Raw genomic sequence first — 19,794 nt, forward strand, 5'->3', positions numbered from 1 at the left:
TGGTTGTTACTGCACGGTGAAAGCCATAAAAATTAAACCCAAAAAACAATGGAGGAATCACTTTTTCCAATTTCAGCCCGCAAAGAATTTTTTTTTTTCAGTTTCCCAGTACATTATATGGTAATTTAAATGCTACTAATAGAAACTACAACTCCTCCCGCAAAAAATAAGCCCTCACACCAGTCTATTGACGGAAAAATAAAAAAGTTATGGCATTTGGTAGGCGGGGAGGAAAAAATTAAAATCTGAAAAATGGCAGCGGTGTGAAGAAGTTAAAGGGATCCTAGCTGCAATACCAGACACAGCCCACGGACTAGGGTGGCATGGTTTCTGGATAAAAAATACTCATGCGGTATTATTTTGTTCACCAATGTTGTATTGTTGTAATGTTGTTGTGAATGCATATCGTCGTATCATTATGTAAAAAATATTCCAGGAGCAAGAGCAAATGCAGCGGTACAACCAGCGCATGATTGAGCAGCTCCGATTACGGCAGCAACAAGAAAGGGCACGCTTGCCAAAAACCCAGAGAAGTGAAGGAAAGACACGGATGGCAATGTACAAAAAGAGTCTTCATATTAGCTCTTTTTCTAGTGCTGCTGAGCAGAGGGAGAAGATTAAACAGGTAGATATAGCAGGGATTTGCTATGATATTGCTAGTTTGTTTTTTTTAATATTGGAGTTATGCGGAAACGCACACAAAAATCTGCATATTTACTGATCGATTAGAGCTATATATGAAATACAATAACATGACTGGTACAGATCATTATTCATACTCTTTAATATTCTGAGAAAAAAAAAAAAAGGACAAAAGAAAACCACAAGCAAGGAAATAGCAGAAAGGGTTACATAATAGTTTCTCTCCCATAAGTTATAAATTTGGTATGGAGATAGGCAGCAAAATCTAACTAATTAAAAAAAGGAGTAATTTTTTTTATGACGAGACTTAAAGGGGTCTGCCATCAGGGACATTTTTGGCATATCCACAGGTTGTGCCATAAATGTCAGATGCGGGTCCCACATCTGGGACCCGCACCTATCTCGAGAACGGGACCCCGTAAACCCTGTTATACGGCTTTGTGCTCTGGCTGAAACGTGTGATTCCCGACCATGAAGAATAAAACCGCTGAGGTACGCGGTTTCCGGAAGTCCCAAAGAACTGAATGGTAGTTACGGAAACAGCGAAGCTTGCATGCTACGTGGTTTCTGTAACTGTCATTCAATACTATGGGACTTACGGAAACAGCGTAGCTCAGCAAGCTACGCTATTTTTGTCTTCATGGTCGGGAACATGTGTCAGCCGGAGCACAGAACGGGGCTTAGGGAGCCAGAGATGGGACTCGTATCTGTCTGACATTTGTGGCATATCCTGTGGATATGACCTAAATGTCTCTGGAAGATTTGGCTTAAAGGGGATTTCCCATCACTTTATAAGAAATTGTGAGTTTATGAAGACTGGAAGCATTTCTTCTTTCAGACAGAGAATTATTGTTAATATTAGTTTCTATCACAGGGGTCTTTGGGATCTGGTAGCAATTCTAGTTTAGGTGAGAACTTTTATTTTGTCGCCGAGATTTGCTGCATGCAGTTTAAAGTTTTGCTAATTAATTCCCACTTACGCCATAGCCGCTGACTCCAAAAAATGTCAGTAATCGCTGTCTGAATAACAGAAGCTATTTGCTAAGAAGACTGTGAGCAGCAACTGCGAAAACTTAGAAAAAAAAAAATTCTAATATGTTCGAGAGACTCCACCAGTGGTGGGATTAGTAACATATTGCCAATAGAAGAGTCGTCCGTTTGCCAACAAGTGGAAGAAGCGCTCCAGAAGTGTTCGTGAATTTTTTTTTAAAAAAACATCCACTAAGGTCCTGTTCAGGTCTGCGTTGAAGGCACTGCTAGGGGCCTCAGTCAAAGGTTCCATAGTTTTCGTGTGACAAAATGCCAGAATCCATGATGTAAACCCAAAAGAACCCATCAGTCAATGGGTTCGGTCAGGCTGCTTTGGCTTGGATCATTCGCTTCTGGTATTCTTGTTATTCTGCTCCTATGACTGAGCAGAACAACTGAACCGAGATGTGAACAGAGCTTTACAATTGTCGAACAGTTGTACATAAATTTAAAAAGTGTATCTTGCAGTGTGACATTAGGGAATATATTTTCCTTGAAGGTGTGTACTTGTTCTGCAACAATGCTTAAGTAGGTGGTACGTGCCAAAGTAACATCCACATAAATGCCAGGACTCAAAGCATCACACTGTCATTTTCCCAAAGTACATCCCAGTGCCATCTCTTCCCCAGGTAAGAGACGCACCAGGCCGTCCACATGATCTAAAAGAAAAGGTGATGCATCAGGCCAGGCTACCTTCTTCCATTGCTCCATGGTGGTTTTCTGATGCTCACGTGCCTATTGTAGGTGCTTTCGGCAACGGAGAAGGGTCATCATGGGCACTCTGACTGTTCTGTGGCTACGTAGCCCCAAGTGCAGCAGGCTGGGATGCACTGTGTCTTCTGACACCTTTCTATCATAGCCAACATTAACTTTTTCAGCAAATTGTGCTACAATAGCTCTTCTGTGAGATCGGACCAGACAGGCTAACATTTGCTCCTCACACACATCAATAAGTTTATTTGGTGCCCATGACCCTGACGCCTGCTCATGAGTTGTTCATGCTTGGTCTACGTTTGGTAGGTACTAACAACTGCATACCGTGAATGCCCCAAGTGACCTGCCATTTTGGAGATTCTCTGACCTAGTCGTCTAGCCATCACAATTTGGTCCTTGTCAAAGTCACTCAGATTTTTACACTTGCCCATTTTCCTGCTTCCAACACATTAACTTTGAGAACTGACTGTTCACTTGCTGCCTAATATATCCCACCTCTTAACAGGTGCCATTGTAACCAGATAATAATTGTTATTCACTTCACTGGTCAGTGGAATTAATTTTATGGTTGAACTGTGTATAATAATAATCTTTATTTATATAGCGCCAACATATTACGCAGCACTTTACAATTTAGAGGAGACATGAAACAAACAATATCAGACATTACATAGTGACAAAGTTAATTTACAATTCAAACCTGGGGAGTGAGGACCCTGCTCGCAAGAGCTTACAATCTATGAGGACATAAGGGAGACACAAAGTGTAATAGTGTTTGTTCTGTACAATGGTCCGGCCATTTTTATACACATGCGGTGGTAACATAAAGCTGCATGAGCCGGTCACCAGCCAGTATCCGTGTATGACCGGCATGAAGAGGAGTGTGAGGGAATCTTATTCTGATGACTAATCTAAAAGGAGGGCCATGGAAAGGAGTCAGATTAGGGAATGTTATAGGCCTGTCTAAATAGATGTTTTCAGGGCACGTTTAAAACTGTGGATATTGGGAATTAATCGGATTGTCTGGGGTAGCGCATTCCAGAGGACGGGTGCAGCACGAGAGAAATCTTGGAGACGGGAGTGGGAGGTTCGGATTATGGAGGATTTTAATCTAAGGTCGTTGGCAGAACGTAGAGCCCGAGTAGGGTGGTAGACAGAAATGAGAGAGGAGATGTAAGGAGGTGCAGCACTGTGGAAAGCTTTGTGGGTGAGAGTAATAAGTTTGAATTTTATTCGGAAGGGGATGGGCGTTGGTGTAGTGGTTGGTCATAAAGATGAGCCTGGCTGCTGCATTGAGGATAGATTGGAGAGGGGAGAGTTTAGTGAGGGAAAGACCGACTAGTAATGAGTTACAGTAGTCAAGACTAGAGTGAATCAGAGCAACAATGAGAGTTTTGGCGGTTTCCTCCGTAAGAAAAGAGCGGATTCTGGAGATGTTTTTGAGGTGAAAATGACAGGAGCGTGAAAGTGATTGAATGTGAGGAGTAAAGGAAAGATCTGAGTCAAAAATAACCCCGAGACAGCGGGCGTGCTGCTTAGGAGTGATGGTAGTGCCACACACAGAGATGGAGACATCAGGTTTAGGGAGGTTAGTAGATGGTGGGAACACAAGGAGCTCAGTTTTAGAAAGATTCAGTTTCAGATAGAGAGAGGACATGATGTTAGAGACAGCTGACAGACAATCACTGGTGTTCTGTATTAGAGCAGGCGTGATGTCACGGGAAGAGGTATATAATTGGGTGTCATCAGCGTAGAGATGGTACTGGAAGCCAAATCTGCTGATGGTTTGTCCAATAGGAGCTGTGTAGAGTGAGCAGTCAGAGAGATAGGCGGAAAACCAAGAGAGAGCCGCGTCCTTGAGGCCAATAGAGTGGAGCATGTTAAGTAGGAGTTTCTGGTCTACAGTGTCAAAGGCTGCAGAGAGATCCAAAAGAATGAGAGAGGATTTACCGTCCGATTTAGCCACCAAGAGATCATTTGAGACTTTAGTAAGGGCAGTTTCTGTGGAGTGTAGAGTGCGGAAACCAGATTGTAAGGGGTCAAGAATGGAGTTAGCAGAGAGATAGCAGATAAGGCGAGAGTAGACCAAGCGTTCCAGGAGTTTGGAGATGAAGGGCATATTAGAGACTGGTCGGTAGTTAGCAGCGCTGGATGGGTCAAGAGTTGTTTTTTTCAGTAATGGGTTTATAATGGCATGTTTAAAAGCGGAGGGAAATATTTTAGTCAGGTGACTAGTGACAGCTGGGGAGAGGGACTGGAGGAGGTGTGAGGAGACAGGATCACTAGGGCAGGTAGTAGGACGAGAAGAAGGGAGGAGCCTCAAGACTTCTTCAGTTATTGGGTCAAATGCTGAGAGTGAAGAAGAGGGAGTACGGGAGGGAAGGGGATCGACGTTCCTAGGGGACTGGGAGATAATATAATGCCGGATGTTGTCAATTTTAACTTTAAAATAAGTGGCCATGTCTTCAGCACTGAGATCTGTGATTGACGTCTGCACTTTAGGACTAAGGAGGGAGTGAAAAGTATCAAAGAGGCGTTTTGTATTATTAGTGTGGAGATGAGAGAAGTGAAATAGACTTGTTTGGCTCTGTGAAGGGCGGAGTTGTACGTTTTGAGCATAAATTTGTAATGGAGGAAATCTGCATCCAAATGCGATTTTCTCCACAGTCGTTCGGCACATCTCAAGCACCGCTGAAGAAAGCGGGATTGAGGCGTGTGCCAGGGTTGTCGTCGTCTTTGTCGGGTGGTTCGGAGTGTAGGGGGGGCTGCTTCATCCAATGCATTTTTGAGAGTGTTATTATAAAGTTTGGCAGCCAGATTGGGACAGGAGAGGGAAGAGATAGGGGACAATGAGGACTGTAGACTGTCTATGAGTTTCACAGTGTTAATGGCATGTAGATTTCTGTATGTCTGATACGTAGGGATGACCTGAGGAGGCAGAGAATATTTGATAGTAAAGGAGAGCAGATTGTGGTCAGAAAGCGGGAGAGGAGAGTTAATAAAGTCAGAAACTGAGCAGAGCCGGAAGAAGACCAGGTCAAGTGAATGCCTGTCTTAATGTGTAGGAGAGTTAGTAAGTTGTGACAAACCTAGGGACGAGGTTAAAGATAGAAACTGGGAGGCAGATGAGGAGATTGGGTTATCAATGGGGATGTTGAAGTCACCCATGATGAGAGTGGGTGTTTCAGAGGATAGAAACTGTGGAAGCCAGGCAGCAAAATGATCCAGGAATTGGCGGGGTGAGCCCGGTGGGCGGTAGACAACTGCCACTTGGAGGGAAAAAGGGTGAAAGAGTCTGAGGGAAATGTGAGTGAGGGGACCGGGGGAATGACCTGGAAAGTGCAGTGTGGAGAGAAGTATACCTACTCCTCCACCCTGCCTGCCTGTTCTCAGGTCTGGGGGCATGAGAGAACTGGAGACCACCATAAGATAGAGCAGCAGGGGAAGCAGTGTCAGACAGGTGTAGCCATGTTTCTGTAAGAGCCAGAAGGTTGAGAGCGTTAGAAAGGAATAAGTCATGAATTAAAGTGAGTTTGTTGCACACGGCCCGAGCGTTCCAGAGAGCACAGTTAAAAGAGACCGGAGAAGACATACAAGGAATGGTAAGAAGATTTGCAGGGTTTCTATGTGTGACAGGTAAGTGGTTGAGCTTGGCAGAAGAAAAGGGAGGACCAGGGTTGGGAGAGATGTCCCCTGCAGCTAGTAGCAGGAGAATGGAGAGAGACAGCAGATGGTTATGTGATTTCTGAGAGTGCTTCTTATGTTGGGCAGTGGGATGAGATGGGTTAAGTTGACTGAGGAAAGTGAATAGTGAATGGGAGCTGTACATGGGGGAGGCCAGAAGAGAAGCACTGATGTGGACTGTTTTTTGGCAAGGCTTAAATGGGCGATAGGATTGTAAACCAAGAGCAGCTATAGTGATGAGAGCGGTAGTGAACATGTTTGTTTGTAAACTAATAATTAGAAATCTAATAATTAGAGCGTATGATAGTTTGTTTGATTTGGTAATGCAGCTTACCTGTCACTGACCCTGTGCAACTCCCATGTATAACTGCCAGGACACTTTGACAGTAGGACACTTAGACAGAGATGACTTCTGCCGTCGTGCCCCCCTGCACGAGTGCCTTCCCCATATGCTACATCTAAATTTATAGGGGAGTAGATGCTCAGATCTAGGCCTAATTAAGCTCGTTCAGCTATTAATCAAATCAACTAGACACATGAGGTGAAAAGCTCTGCAGAGATAAACAAATAAACTAGCTGGTCTGGATGATCATAAAACTTAACGACGATCAAATACTTTGACAAAAGTTAGAGATAACATTAGACTATATAGCAAGACAGGAAAACAGAGTTATATACCATAAAATACACGTTTTAGCGTTTTGAAATGCAGGTACAGCACAGATGGAGTTCATGCAGGAATGGAAAGGATTATATACCTGTATGAAGAGAAGAGAGATGGATGTTAGATCTGTGCCATGTATAACTGCCAGGACACTTTTTATTGTATAATGCATGTATCTCCTTGTACTGTTACCTAAAATGAAATCTGAAAAATATGTATATAGAAATACTGTCAATCCAGAAGTTGGTTAGAAGATTTATTTTTCCCTGCAGTTCTCTCAGCAAGAAGACAGGAGGCAGAAGGCAGAGCGATCGCAACAACAGCAAAAACATGATCACCAACTTCTGGAGATGCAGGCCCAGTGCGACAGCAATGCAAGAGAGCTGCAGCAGCTTCAGGTAACTGCATCACCTCCCGTAAGAATACACAGATGTAAGGCTAATGCCAAACATCGGGGCTCATGCGGTTTCAGAAGCAGGCCTGTCTTATAACCTAAATAATGTGACTTCTCATTTTGAGTTAGTGTCATGGAGGTTATTTGTAGTCATGTGACATTTGGGCAGTTACATTGGTCCCCCTTTTTATTTTTGGTGAGGCTAATACATCACTGCTGTACGTTGCTGTTAACCGCAACTTTTGCAGAACCTAGTGTCACAATTGTGTTACATAAATTGTGCAACTCCTATGGGTGCACATTTTCCGCAATTTTTAAAGTACATGACAATACTCAAGTTATTTAGTCAGACACAGCTGTTCTATGAACTGCTGGTAGCCACTTCTATCTTGCTAAATTAAGTAAAAAAACACATCACTGCCTAATATAGTATAGGGTGCACATTCTCACCAGCCGCCTAACTAGTGTCCTTAATGACAGCCGAGAAATATACAATTACAAAACCGCACAAGTGGAGTGCTGCGTCGTAATTGGATTTTTTGATGAACTAAGTTAGATTTAGAATTTTCACTTGCATCTTGGCTGCTATGGTATTTTACTACAGCAGCCTGATGTTACATAGAGGTGAACTGGATCACATTATGGGGCAGATTCATTATTCAAAATGCCCCACAATTCTGGCCATGTTTAACTGTTTCAGACACTTCTTTTCCGATACGCTCAGCAAGCAAGCTTGGCTCTAGTGCAAAATAGGGAGTGGTCTGTTAAGTGGCGCGGCTACCCCCCCCCCCCCCCCATCGGAAGATAAAAAAAATAGTCACCTCACCGCTCATCTTCCCCTGCAGTATCCTCACAACCGGCCGTGGCTCATACAATGTTCTGTCTCTGTATGGTGTCAGAATGTTGTATGTGACGCAGTACTGATCCAGTTGAGTGCTGCATCGCATATAAGGCCCTGACACTTTTCATTGTCTGGACCTTGTGTGAGCTGCAGCATGATGAAGGGACACAGTGGGGAGAAGAGAAGAGGAGCGGTAAGGTGAGCATCGGCTAGCGGAACGATGCGTCAGATTTATTAGGAGGCGTGCCCCTTTTAAGTGTTGCATCTTACTCCAACGGAGTAGATGGCTAGGACTGGCGTATGAAATGCCAGTCTTGGTAAATCTGCCTTTTTTTTTTTTCTAGAATCCCTTCTTTTAAAGCGAATGTCCAACTTTGAACACCATTTAAGTTTTTTGTTTTTTTTTTTGTTTTTTTTACTTTAAATATATCTTCAATTCTGTGCCTAGAAATTATCTTTATAGGGATTTGAACTATGAATTTCTGTTCTCTGATTCCCCTTGTATAGCCACTAGGGGGAGCTTACGTATTACATAGTCATTTAAATATATAAAAAATCTGTATCTAGTAAGCTCCGTAGTATGTGAAGAGCAGCAGCGAATTTAAAGCTCTGTAACAGAATAACCACCTATAAAGCCGATGTGATAGTGCTGATAGAGAAACGTTTCTTCCTGTTTATTGAGATTTGTTGTCTGACCTTTATTTTTATGCATTGACTTGATTCTAGAATGAGAAGTGTCACCTTTTAGTGGAGCATGAGACTCAAAAACTAAAGGCTTTGGATGAGAGCCACATACATATGCTGAGAGAATGGAGGGAAAAGCTGAGGCCTCGCAAGAAGGTGAGAATAAATGACTTGCAAATTGCATACAATTAATTTGAAATCTGATCATCCAGCCAGAACTAGTAAAAATGTAAATAGCAAAAAATAACTTTGTTTATCTTTCACACGGATGAAATTGAAAAGGAGAGGAACATAAAACAACATTTGATGAACCAAAAATGTGTTAATGCAATATCCCTATGTCCCATATTTATCAAAAGTGGCGTAACTTTAGCCAATGTCTAAGTGAAAGCTACTTTGATATATGTTGTGACTGCAAGTGCCTCCTATCACAATATACATCACTGCGATTAACTTTCACACTGGCTAAAATTACGGCTTTGCCAGGGCTTGTGTGGAGTAGAGATGCGACTTTTCTCTGACTTGCACCTTTTTTTAAAAAGCTTAATTTTATAAATGTATCTAAATCCTGGCCAAGCAGTAAGCCACTGTTCATTCCAGGTCTCCACTGTTCATTCCAGGTCTCCACTGTTCATTCCAGGTCTCCACTGTTCATTCCAGGTCTCCACTGTTCATTCCAGGTCTCCACTGTTCATTCCAGGTCTCCACTGTTCATTCCAGGTCTCCACTGTTCATTCCAGGTCTCCACTGTTCATTCCAGGTCTCCACTGTTCATTCCAGGTCTCCACTGTTCATTCCAGGTCTCCACTGTTCATTCCAGGTCTCCACTGTTCATTCCAGGTCTCCACTGTTCATTCCAGGTCTCCACTGTTCATTCCAGGTCTCCACTGTTCATTCCAGGTCTCCACTGTTCATTCCACTTTTACAAACTTAACATTCATGGCGCAAATGGCTCTAAATTCTGGTGTAAATGATTTAAAAATGTAAAAAAAAACATTAGACACTATCTTGGAGTAAAATGCACCAAAAAAAGTAATGTGCAAGTACATTGATAAATGTAGCCCTAAATTTTTAGTCAGGGAAAAAATGTAACTAAAAAAGAAAAAATATAAAAATGTTGCTGTTTTTTTTTTCTAGCATGTTCCACTCTTTGCTTGTTGTCCATGGACAGGACTTGTCATAATTTGATAACCTCTTTAACCCCTTTCCGACATCCGCCGTTTATAAGGCGCTGTTGGCACCGGGTACCTGTAAATTGCTGTATAGCAATGGCGCGGTGATGGTGCCACAGTTTATCCGGCGCCATCATCCGAAAGTGTCAGTTGTATATTACAGTTAACACTATGCTGTAACAGTAGGGATCAGAGCTAGACGCTGCAGTCAATAGTGACCGCTGCATCTAAGTGGTTTATAGCCCATCACTTCCCCTCTATGGCAACTGGAGGCGTAACAATGGCCTGCAGAGGCAGGGCCGAACAGACTGCCTGTCCTTGTAAAACTGACAGTTATGATACATTGCACTGCTTATGTAGTGGAATATATTAGAACAGCGATCAGTCAGTTGGAGATTCCAGTCCCCTAGCAGGACTAAAAACTACACATAATGGGTGTCATCCCATCCATAATGACACGAACTATAAAACGATCACGTTATTTATCCTGCATGGTAAACGCCATATAATATCAAAAAACATTGCCATAATTTTGTTTTTTGGTCACTTTGCTTCCCAAAAAATGAAATACAAAGTGATCAAAAATTCAAAAAATTGGTATCATTAAAAACTACAGCCCCACCTGCAAAAAAAAAAAAGCGCTTTGACAGCTTTCTTGATGGCAAAATAAAAAAGTTATGGCTCTTGGAATATGGCGACACAAAAAAGAAATGACTTTAAAAAAAATTATTTTATTGTGCAAAAGCTGTAAAATATATATATTTTTTAAAAACAGTATAAACTTGGTATCTTCGTAATCGTACTGACCCACCGAATAAAGTTAACATGTCATCTATACCGCACTATGAACGTCGTTATAAAAAAAAACAGCTGAAATTGCTGTTTGTTTTTTTTTGTTTTTTTTGTCCCCTCGCCTTAAAATATGAAATAAGCGATCAAAGTCATGTTATACAAAAATCATTCCAATAAAAACTACACATTTTTCAATTAAATAAGCCCCCGCACCGCTCCATCGACGGAAAAATAAAAAGTTATGGCTCTCATAATATGGAAACACAAAAATATGATTTTTGTTTTTTTAACATGTCATTTATACAGCATGGTGAACGCCGTAAAAAGAGATAAATAAAACCTTGCCTTCCAAAAAATTTAATAAGAAGTGATCAAAATGTCGCATGGACTCCAAAATTGTAGCAATAAAAACTACAGCTCATCTCGTAAAAATAAGCCCTTTTATGGCTACGTAAATTGAAAAATAATAAAACGTATGACTCTTGTAAGCAGGGATAAAAATACATCTTGACGTGCAGGCCAGAGGGGAACATTCAATCCGTTTCAAGAGGTGATTATCATGCCCTAATATTTGGGACGCCTGTATAGTACCATTGGAAACATTTTCCAAGCAAAGTTACCCAAACTCGAAAGAAGGGAAGGTCCCAAAAAAGGTGCAGACACTGGCCTGTGCAAAAAGGATTGCATCAATACGTAACACACCTATGGATTATTTTTATTTATTAACACATTATTATTCCACCTTTTATGCCCTGATGTACTCCACCCAGCTTACACATGACCCCAAACCAAACGACTACCAAGCAAAATCCGGCATCCAAAAGCCAAATGGAGCTCCCTTCCTTCGGAGCCCTTTAGTGTGCCCAAGCATCAGTTTATATCCATATATATGGCATATCCATACCGTGTGTGTGTCTGTCTGTCAAGCTGGGCAAAACATATTGGGCACTGAAATGGCATATCAGTAGAAAAATTGCACTTTTAACTTGGCACCTTCCGCTGCGCATTAATTTTTGAAGAACAATACTAGTAAGGGCAAAATGCTCACAATACACCTTGATAAATGCTTGAGGCGTGTAGTTTGCAAAATGGTGTCACTTCTCAGGGGTCTCCACTGTACTGGTACCTCAGGGCAATGCGACAATGCACCCAAACATCAATCCAGCAAAGTCTGCGCTCCAAAAGCCAAATGGCGCTCCTTGCCTTCTGAGCCCTGCTGTGTGCCAAAACAGCAGTTTAGGGCCACATATGGGGTATTACTGTACTTGGGAGAAATTGGATAACAAATGGTGTGGTATTTTTTCTATGTTTCTTAAATCTATGTATTATTTGAAAAAATAAATAAAAATAAAATCTTGCATTTTCATGGCCTAATTCTAATAAAATCTATGAATTGCCTGTGGGCTCATAATGCTCTCTGCATCCTTAGATAAATTCCTAAAAGGGTGTATTTACAAAATGGAATCTCTTCTGAGGAGTTTTTACCTCAGGGGCTTTGCAAATGTGACATGGCTCACGAAAACCAATCCAGCAAAATCTGCATTCCAAAAGCCAAATGGCCCTTCTTCCCCATGTGCTCAAACAGCAGTTTATAACCACATATGGGATATTTCCGTAATGGAGTAAAATTGGGTAACATTGTGGGTTGCTTCTTCTTCTATATTCCTTGTAAAAATGAAAAATGTTGAGCTAAAACTACATGATTTAGGAAAAAATATAATTTTCTATTTTCACTGCCCAGTTCTAATAAAATCTCTGAAACATTTTTGTGGTCAAAACCCCTAAATTAATTTCTTGAGTGGGGTAGTTTCTGAAATGCAAACCTATAATGATGCCATCAACACATCCCTATAAAAAGAGGCCCCAAAATCAACATGGTGCTCCTTTATTTCTGAGGCCTGACCCTGCCTGGTGCATCCAGACGGTGGTGAAAGTGGTCAGGAAACAGCTGAGCTACGCTCTTTCCGTAAGTCCCATATAAATGAATGGGAGTTACGGAAACAGCGCAGTGAGCTATACTGTTTCCGTAACTTATGGAAAGAGCATAGCTCGCTGTCCTATGCTATTTCTGTAAATCCCATTAATTTCTATGGGAGTTACGGATACAGGGTAGCTCAGCGAGCTTGGCTGTTTCCAGAATCCCGACCACCTTCACCAGCGGCTGCCTCACTAAGCAAGGTCGGGCGACCTGCATCTATCTGAAATTTATAGCATATCCTGTGGATATGCCATAAATGTCTGTCGTTAGACATCCCCTTTAATTCCTGTGAAGTACCTAAAGTGTTAACAAAGATTCTAAATGCTTTTTCTTAATACCTTGAGGGGTGCAGTTTTTAAGATGGGGTGATTTATGCGGGTTTCTAATATATAGACCCCTTAAAACCAATTCAGAATTGAATTGGTCCCTAAAAAAATTAGGTTTTGGAAATTATCTTAAATTTCCTAGAATCGTTTGGATAAGTAAAAGCATTACTAAGTTATTCCCTCTTAAAGTGATACTTGTCAGATTTACATAGTTGCATAGGTTGAAAAAAGACACAGGTCTATCAAGTTCAATCCCTCTCAATATATTACACGTCATTCATTGCTTGATACGTTCTAACCCTCAATGCCATTCGTCAGTAAATAACCATATGGTCTTTTTTAAAATGCTGACATAGTATTTGCCATCACTACCTCTTTGGGTAGGACATTCAATAGCTTGACCACTCTAACTGTAAAGAACCCTTTTCTATATTGATGTCTGAAACGTCTTTCTTCCGCACGCAATGGGTGTCCCCTGGTCCTTTGTAGAGTCCATGGATTTGAAAAATGGGGCTCGGTCAAGCCCAAACTGCCTGTGGCGGTAAGGGGTTAAGGCCAAGATCACACTTTAATCGCCGCTTATTTTCTGCGTTGGAAGTAGCTGCATTTTAGCGCTTGGCTTTAAAAAAAATAAAAAAAATTCTTGTCACCTTTTTTGAGTTTATTCTGGGGCTCCTGGAATATGCCATGTATGTTTGTAGCCATGAGATTTCCGTAGTGGTATTTTCATTTGTGTGTTTTGTTTTTGTTTTTTTTTTTGTTTTTTTTCTATTTTAATGCCAGTGTAACGCTATTAACTAAAATATGCACAGTAAATTGTATAACAGATTTATAGTATACTACTGCCACCTAGTGGAACTGGAAAATAGTACTTCAGTATCCAAAACGAATAAACCAACAAAGTACTTAAAGAGGCTCTGTCACCAGATTTTGCAACCCCCATCTCCTATTGCAGCAGATAGGCGCTGCAATGTAGATAAGAGTAACGTGTTATTTTTTATTTTTTTTTAAACGAGCATTTTTGGCCAAGTTATGACCATTTTTATATTTATGCAAATTAGGCTTTCTAAAGTACAACTGGGCGTGTTTAAAGTAAAAGTACAACTGGGCGTGTATTATGTGCGTACATCGAGGCGTTTTTACTTTTACTAGCTGGGCGTTGTGAATGGGAGTGTATGATGCTGACGAATCAGCATCATCCACTTCTCTTCGTTAACACCCAGCTTCTGGCAGTGCAGACACAGCGTGTTCTCCAGAGATCACGCTGTGTCGTCACTCACTTCCTGCCCCAGGTCCTGCATCGTGTCGGACGAGCGAGGACACATCGGCACCAGAGGCTACAGTTGATTCTGCAGCAGCATCAGCGTTTGCAGGTAAGTAGCTACATCGACTTACCTGCAAACGCTGATGCTGCTGCAGAATCAAATGTAGCCTCTGGTGCCGATGTGTCCTCGCTCGTCCGACACGATGCAGGACCTGGGGCAGGAACTGAGTGATGTCACAGCGTGATCTCTCGAGAACACGCTGTGTCTGTGCACTGCCAGAAGCTGGGTGTTGAGTATAGAAGTATCATCCACTTCTCTTCACAACGCCCAGCTAGTAAAAGAAGTAAAAACGCCCAGCTGTACATACACAATACGCGCCCAGTTGTACTTTTACTTTAAACACACCCAGTTGTACTTTAGAAAGCCTAATTTGCATAAATATAAAAATGGTCATAACTTGGCCAAAAATGCTTGTTTTTAAAAAACAAAACAAAAAAGTTACTCTTATCTACATTGCAGCGCCTATCTGCTGCAATAGGAGATAGGGGGTTGCAAAATCTGGTGACAGAGCCTCTTTGTTATGTTTTTCTTGCCATTCAAGGATTGGTCAGGAATACATGTTAAAGCTTTACATATAATGCTACATCAGATGCTTGCAAGCATCAAGGGCAGAATTATTCATCCGACGGCAGCAGTGGTTGGTTGATGCTTCAAAATCAATCACTAGACAAATTGCGTCGACTGTGACCTCTTGAGGCTGCCTTTACTTGATGTACTGGGAGCCAATTCTAGAATTCTAGCTTTGATCATTAATTTGTTTCATTATCATTTAGTTCAAATTGTTGCAAGAATTTTTTTTTAAATAAGAATGACTACCAAGCCCCTCAAATATGAAAAAGGAGGCCGGAGTGTGGAAGGATAAAACACTATTTTATAGGCTAGAGGTTTGTTCCTACTGGACAGAACAAAGAGTTCCCACTTATGAATCCATCACTACTTTTACAAATAATATAGTAAATGTATATTTTATAATTGCATTTTTTTTTTTGCAACAGGCTCTGGAAGATGATCTAGAACAGAAGAAGCAGGAGCAGGAAATGTTCTTCCGCATGAGTGAGGAAGCAGGAGGACATAATGGATCAGCTCAGAAACCTGCCAAGTTCTATGCCTACAGTTCATCTGAGGCTTCATAATAATCACAAATACTGAGACTTTAATACGCATCTCCAGAAAGATCTGGAAAAAGTTCTGTTACAACTTAGCCAATGAACTGTGTCTGCACTTAAGCTGCAAGTAAAATATATGAAGGAACATGTCAGAAAAGTGAGGGAGAAGTGATGTAGCCTGAGGTCATGGAAACCAGAGAATATTTAGGAGTGTAATGTTCTAGAAACGCCAAATCTTTAGTCCCGAAACAATAAACGATCTTGCGCATAAAGAGGGATGCCAACCAGAAGATGATGTGACATTAGAAAAGTAGTGATGTCATTTTATATACCAAATGACTACACTTGCTGTTTCTATTTCTCATCTGGCCTGGAGGCTCCTATAATGTATTTGCGCCCAACAATGTTCTCCTCATGCATGGGACATAATTCTAGAATCCGCTTTCCCTTTAGTGTGTATATACGAATGTGTTTGAGTGTCTTCACTTTCACTGTGTAACCATGTGAAGCTATAGAGCCTTCCTATCTTTCCCCTGTACCATTCTTCCGCCATGTTTGTAGGACTCTTGAACTTTTGGCACTTAAGTACATTTCTAAAGTAGTCCTTATTACAGGCTGAGCCTTTTGTAAACACACCTACTCTATCCACCCGTAGCCTAACATGTGTTCGGTCTATGGTTTCTACACACACTATTCTAAAACATACATTGAAATAAGAAGGAAGAAATAAACCGCTTTTCGCAAAACCTTTCCGCACATATTTACGTAATATATAGAAGAAATAAAAACTTGCACTGTATATTCAGATGTGATCCACAATGGGGGAGATTTATCACCACTAGTGAACGAGAAGGGTAAAACAGTTGTCCATAGTAACCAATTAGAATTCTTCTCTCATTTGTCAGACACCCTATGGAAAATGAAAGCAGCAACCAGATTGGCTGCCACAGGTAACTCCTGTACTTTTTTTCCTTGGTTTTGATAAATCTCCCGCAGATAGGTTTTCAGTCGAAGTCCAAACTAAAAGTAGAACTTTGAGAAGAGAGCTTTGTAACCAAGCCAAAAATAATCTGTTGGACTGTTAAGTTATATATTGACAAGGAAATGTAATGGATACCAATATAAAATATATGAAGATCCTTCAGTTAGGCCCCATACACATGACCAGATTTCGTAAATAATTATGGACCTATTGGTTTCTATGGCCGATGGACACCTTCCCGTATATTTACGGGAAGGCGTCCGTGCCATAGAAAGGCTCCGCAAAAGATAGGAAGTGTCCGGCCGGCCATGCCCGTAATCACAGACTGTGGTTACGGGCACGGTCGTGTGTATGGGGCCTTACTGTGTAGCAATTGAGTAGTGACTGCTGGCCAGTCTTACAGTGAGCCACATTTAACAAGTGGGCACTCTGAAAATATTGAAATATATTTGATAGCCTACCATTTTCTAATGGCCAAACAATGAGCTACCTGGTTAACAATGCCATGCCGCCTTATATTGTTTTTTTGTCTGTTTTCTATCACTCGTTTGGTGTAGATAAGCAATTTGCATAGGGAAACAATGTCCTATATAAGTTCCGTTTAATGACTAGTAATTTGCAGCAGTTGTGATACTTGAAAGTTGTGTATTCTAGTCTCCTCCTAGTCGCTGCTAACTTAATTTCACAAGACGTTTCTAGAATAAGCGCTGTAAGACAAAGTACATATATTATTAACATATTTTTCTCCTTACTACAAGCTTATTTTATTATAACAGGACAATGTTCTGTATTAGAGGAATGCAAATGTATTATTTCCATAAAGATTTTCTGTTGGGGTGAAACACTGTAAAATGTAAATAAGATTCTAATATAGTAATAACCGAATAAATGCTCACTAAATAATTAGAAAAAATTCTATATAAATTTCTGAGCTGTTAAATAAATTAACCATTGCTAAATAATTGGAGGAATTGTCAGCCATACATCCAACTGCCTGCAAAAATTGTGGTACTCATAGAAGTTATGTACTGCTAGTGCCGTCACCCACTGCAGTTTTTTTCTAGGAAAATAAAGAATAAAATAAAAGGTAAGTGTTGCAAAACAAATTCTCTGCTTACATACAACAAGGGTGTTTATAAAGAATTATTTTTTTTTTTTTAAAAACCTGAAAGTTTCAACTATCATTCACCACTTGGGGGAGAAAGAGTCCAATCGAAAAAAGTCATGTCTAAAAGGCAATGTTCCCCCCTGAAACCCACCCTTATTATGTTACAGCGGGAGAATAGTGTACAATGTGCAATTGGAATGTGCATCTTTTGTGAACTGGGTGTGTTAATTTGTGGGGTCGTAGTGTTTCATAGGGCTAAAACCTCATCACATAGCAAAATATGTTCCACTAACCTTAAAGTCTGTCTCTCAAGTGCCTAATTAACCCACATAAGAACAGTTCATCTTTGTATTCAATCCCTGTGGCCTCAGCGCAAATCAAAATGACTTCTCTGTAGGTCATATTACAAAGTCTTATTGTAAACCCAAACGCCCAGTGTTGTGCAAGGGATGTTAAAGGGGTGGTACAGGATTAGAAAAACATGGCTGCTTTTTTTTTTTTCCAGAAACAGTGCCATACTTATCCACATGTTGTGTATTAGTATTGCAGCTCAGCTACATTGAAGTGAATAGTTCTGTACTGCAATACCAATACGGCAGGATCCCCACTGGTCAAGAGAACGAGAATTCCAAGTTCCCTAAACGAACACAGCAGCAGTAACACATGCGCACTACCGATCCTTTCATTCTCTATGGGACTGGCAGAGATAGGCGCTAAGTCGTATTGGTGGGGTAACCCCTTTAACTTATAACTGCATTTCATTCATCGTAAATAGTAGTAGAAGTTCAGTTTACTGTTCACTCTATTATCTCAGAAATCCAGACAAACATGGGAGTCTAATTTGATGATTTATAGATTGAGATTCCCATTTCTTATTGGTGATTTACGGATTCAAGCTGCGGAAGAAGGGATGGCTCAGGATAGACATGGATTGCATATCGCTCAGGCATGGCAGCAATGTATGATCGGCGAGTCCCTAACCCCCACAGTTTGCTAGAATAAAACCACATCGGCACCGCTTGGCTTTTTCCAAGCAACCGCATCGTCGGACATTGACCGTGATAGGCCGAACATGTAACCTCAGAAGAAAGCTAAGTGATATTGTGTATCACATGAAATGTTGCAACAGAAGTATGGCAGCGATTTTTGATCCATTATTCTTTCTATAATGCCATGGAGTACTGAAACCGGGCTCACAGTCCTCCGTGTCACAGCCACATTGCAGAACACCTCTTTTCAGGCAGATGTGATTCATTGCTCTAGCTATAGCAAATTGTGAAGCTCCTGTTGTGAACTATTCTGCATTTAAGCAAGTTAAACTCCATATCCCTCCAATGTTGGGTGTGGAGAGCTGCTGATGATGGCCAGCGTGTATCACGCCCAGCTTTTATTATAACTAAAGTCTATGTACACCATTTGAAATGTTTTTTTTTTTTTTTTTTTTTAATATCAGTGTGACTGGTGCAACCTTTTTTTAAATACTTTTTATGAAAAAAAGATTTTACTTTTTGAGATACAGCTGATTTCTATTCTGTATACAGAGCAGCTGTATAGTGTGTTAAGACCTGAATCCATCAGGTCTGCGGGACTGACTGGTTCTATGAAAGTGGGCCCTGCGTGTCTCTAACACTCAGGTTCCACCTGTAATCGATCACATCTAAGTTATGAATGTAGATGTGATCGATAGCAGCTCGATGTTGCGTGTCAGAGATACACAGGACCTGATGACATTGAACTGGTCAGTCCTGCATACCTGGCGGGTACCGGATTCAGTGCTAGATACAGCTGCTCTGAATACAGGATACAAAGCAGCTGTATCTCAAAAAGTACAAATCTATATATTTTTAAAAAATGTTTAAAAGTTGGACTAATCACACGGAAACATTTGTGTTTTAAAAAAAAAAACGATCAAAGGTGTACATAGCCTTTAATAGGACCCGTGCACGATACCCGCTGGGTGTTGTACAGTCAAATCGGGCAGGAGAGTAACATTGCAGATACACTTTAATCATGGTCCCTTTAAATAGTAGAATTGTACAATGTAGTCCTCAGACCAAAAAATGATTTCTTGTTAATTATTGGGGGTCACTGTACCATGGGTATATGCTCTGTCCACTAGGATGCGTCACTATGTAGGAAAATAAATAAATCTTTGCTCCGCCTAGGCAGGCGATACCCTTCCCACAGACACTGGCTACTTCTGTTTTTAACCTAGTGTTGTAGGAGGCACACATGACCTGATCAGGACTAGTGCTGGTTTTTGGGGATCTTAATTTATTCTCGAAGCTCTTCAGATGACTCCTTTTGAACCTTTGATAGACATTTTTGCTGTGCCTCCTTTCCTGGTAGGCAG

At 41.0% G+C, this 19,794-nt stretch overlaps 1 protein-coding gene across 2 annotated transcripts in view; it reads left to right on the top strand.

Moving 5' to 3' along the window:
• The window catches only part of STK10 (serine/threonine kinase 10), a 132,234-nt gene extending 114,810 nt beyond the window's left edge, over positions 1–17,424 (top strand). For both annotated transcript variants that reach the window (XM_075856498.1, XM_075856499.1), the window contains 4 exons: positions 437–625; positions 7,006–7,131; positions 8,695–8,808; positions 15,241–17,424. In XM_075856498.1, the coding sequence (XP_075712613.1) occupies positions 437–625; positions 7,006–7,131; positions 8,695–8,808; positions 15,241–15,378 (567 nt within the window). In that variant the 3' untranslated portion in view covers positions 15,379–17,424. The remainder of the gene's footprint in view (positions 1–436; positions 626–7,005; positions 7,132–8,694; positions 8,809–15,240) is intronic.
• Positions 17,425–19,794: the final 2,370 nt, after the last annotated feature.

The sequence above is a fragment of the Rhinoderma darwinii genome, chromosome 3 (assembly GCF_050947455.1).
Source record: "Rhinoderma darwinii isolate aRhiDar2 chromosome 3, aRhiDar2.hap1, whole genome shotgun sequence".
In the NCBI taxonomy this organism is placed as follows: domain Eukaryota; kingdom Metazoa; phylum Chordata; class Amphibia; order Anura; family Rhinodermatidae; genus Rhinoderma; species Rhinoderma darwinii.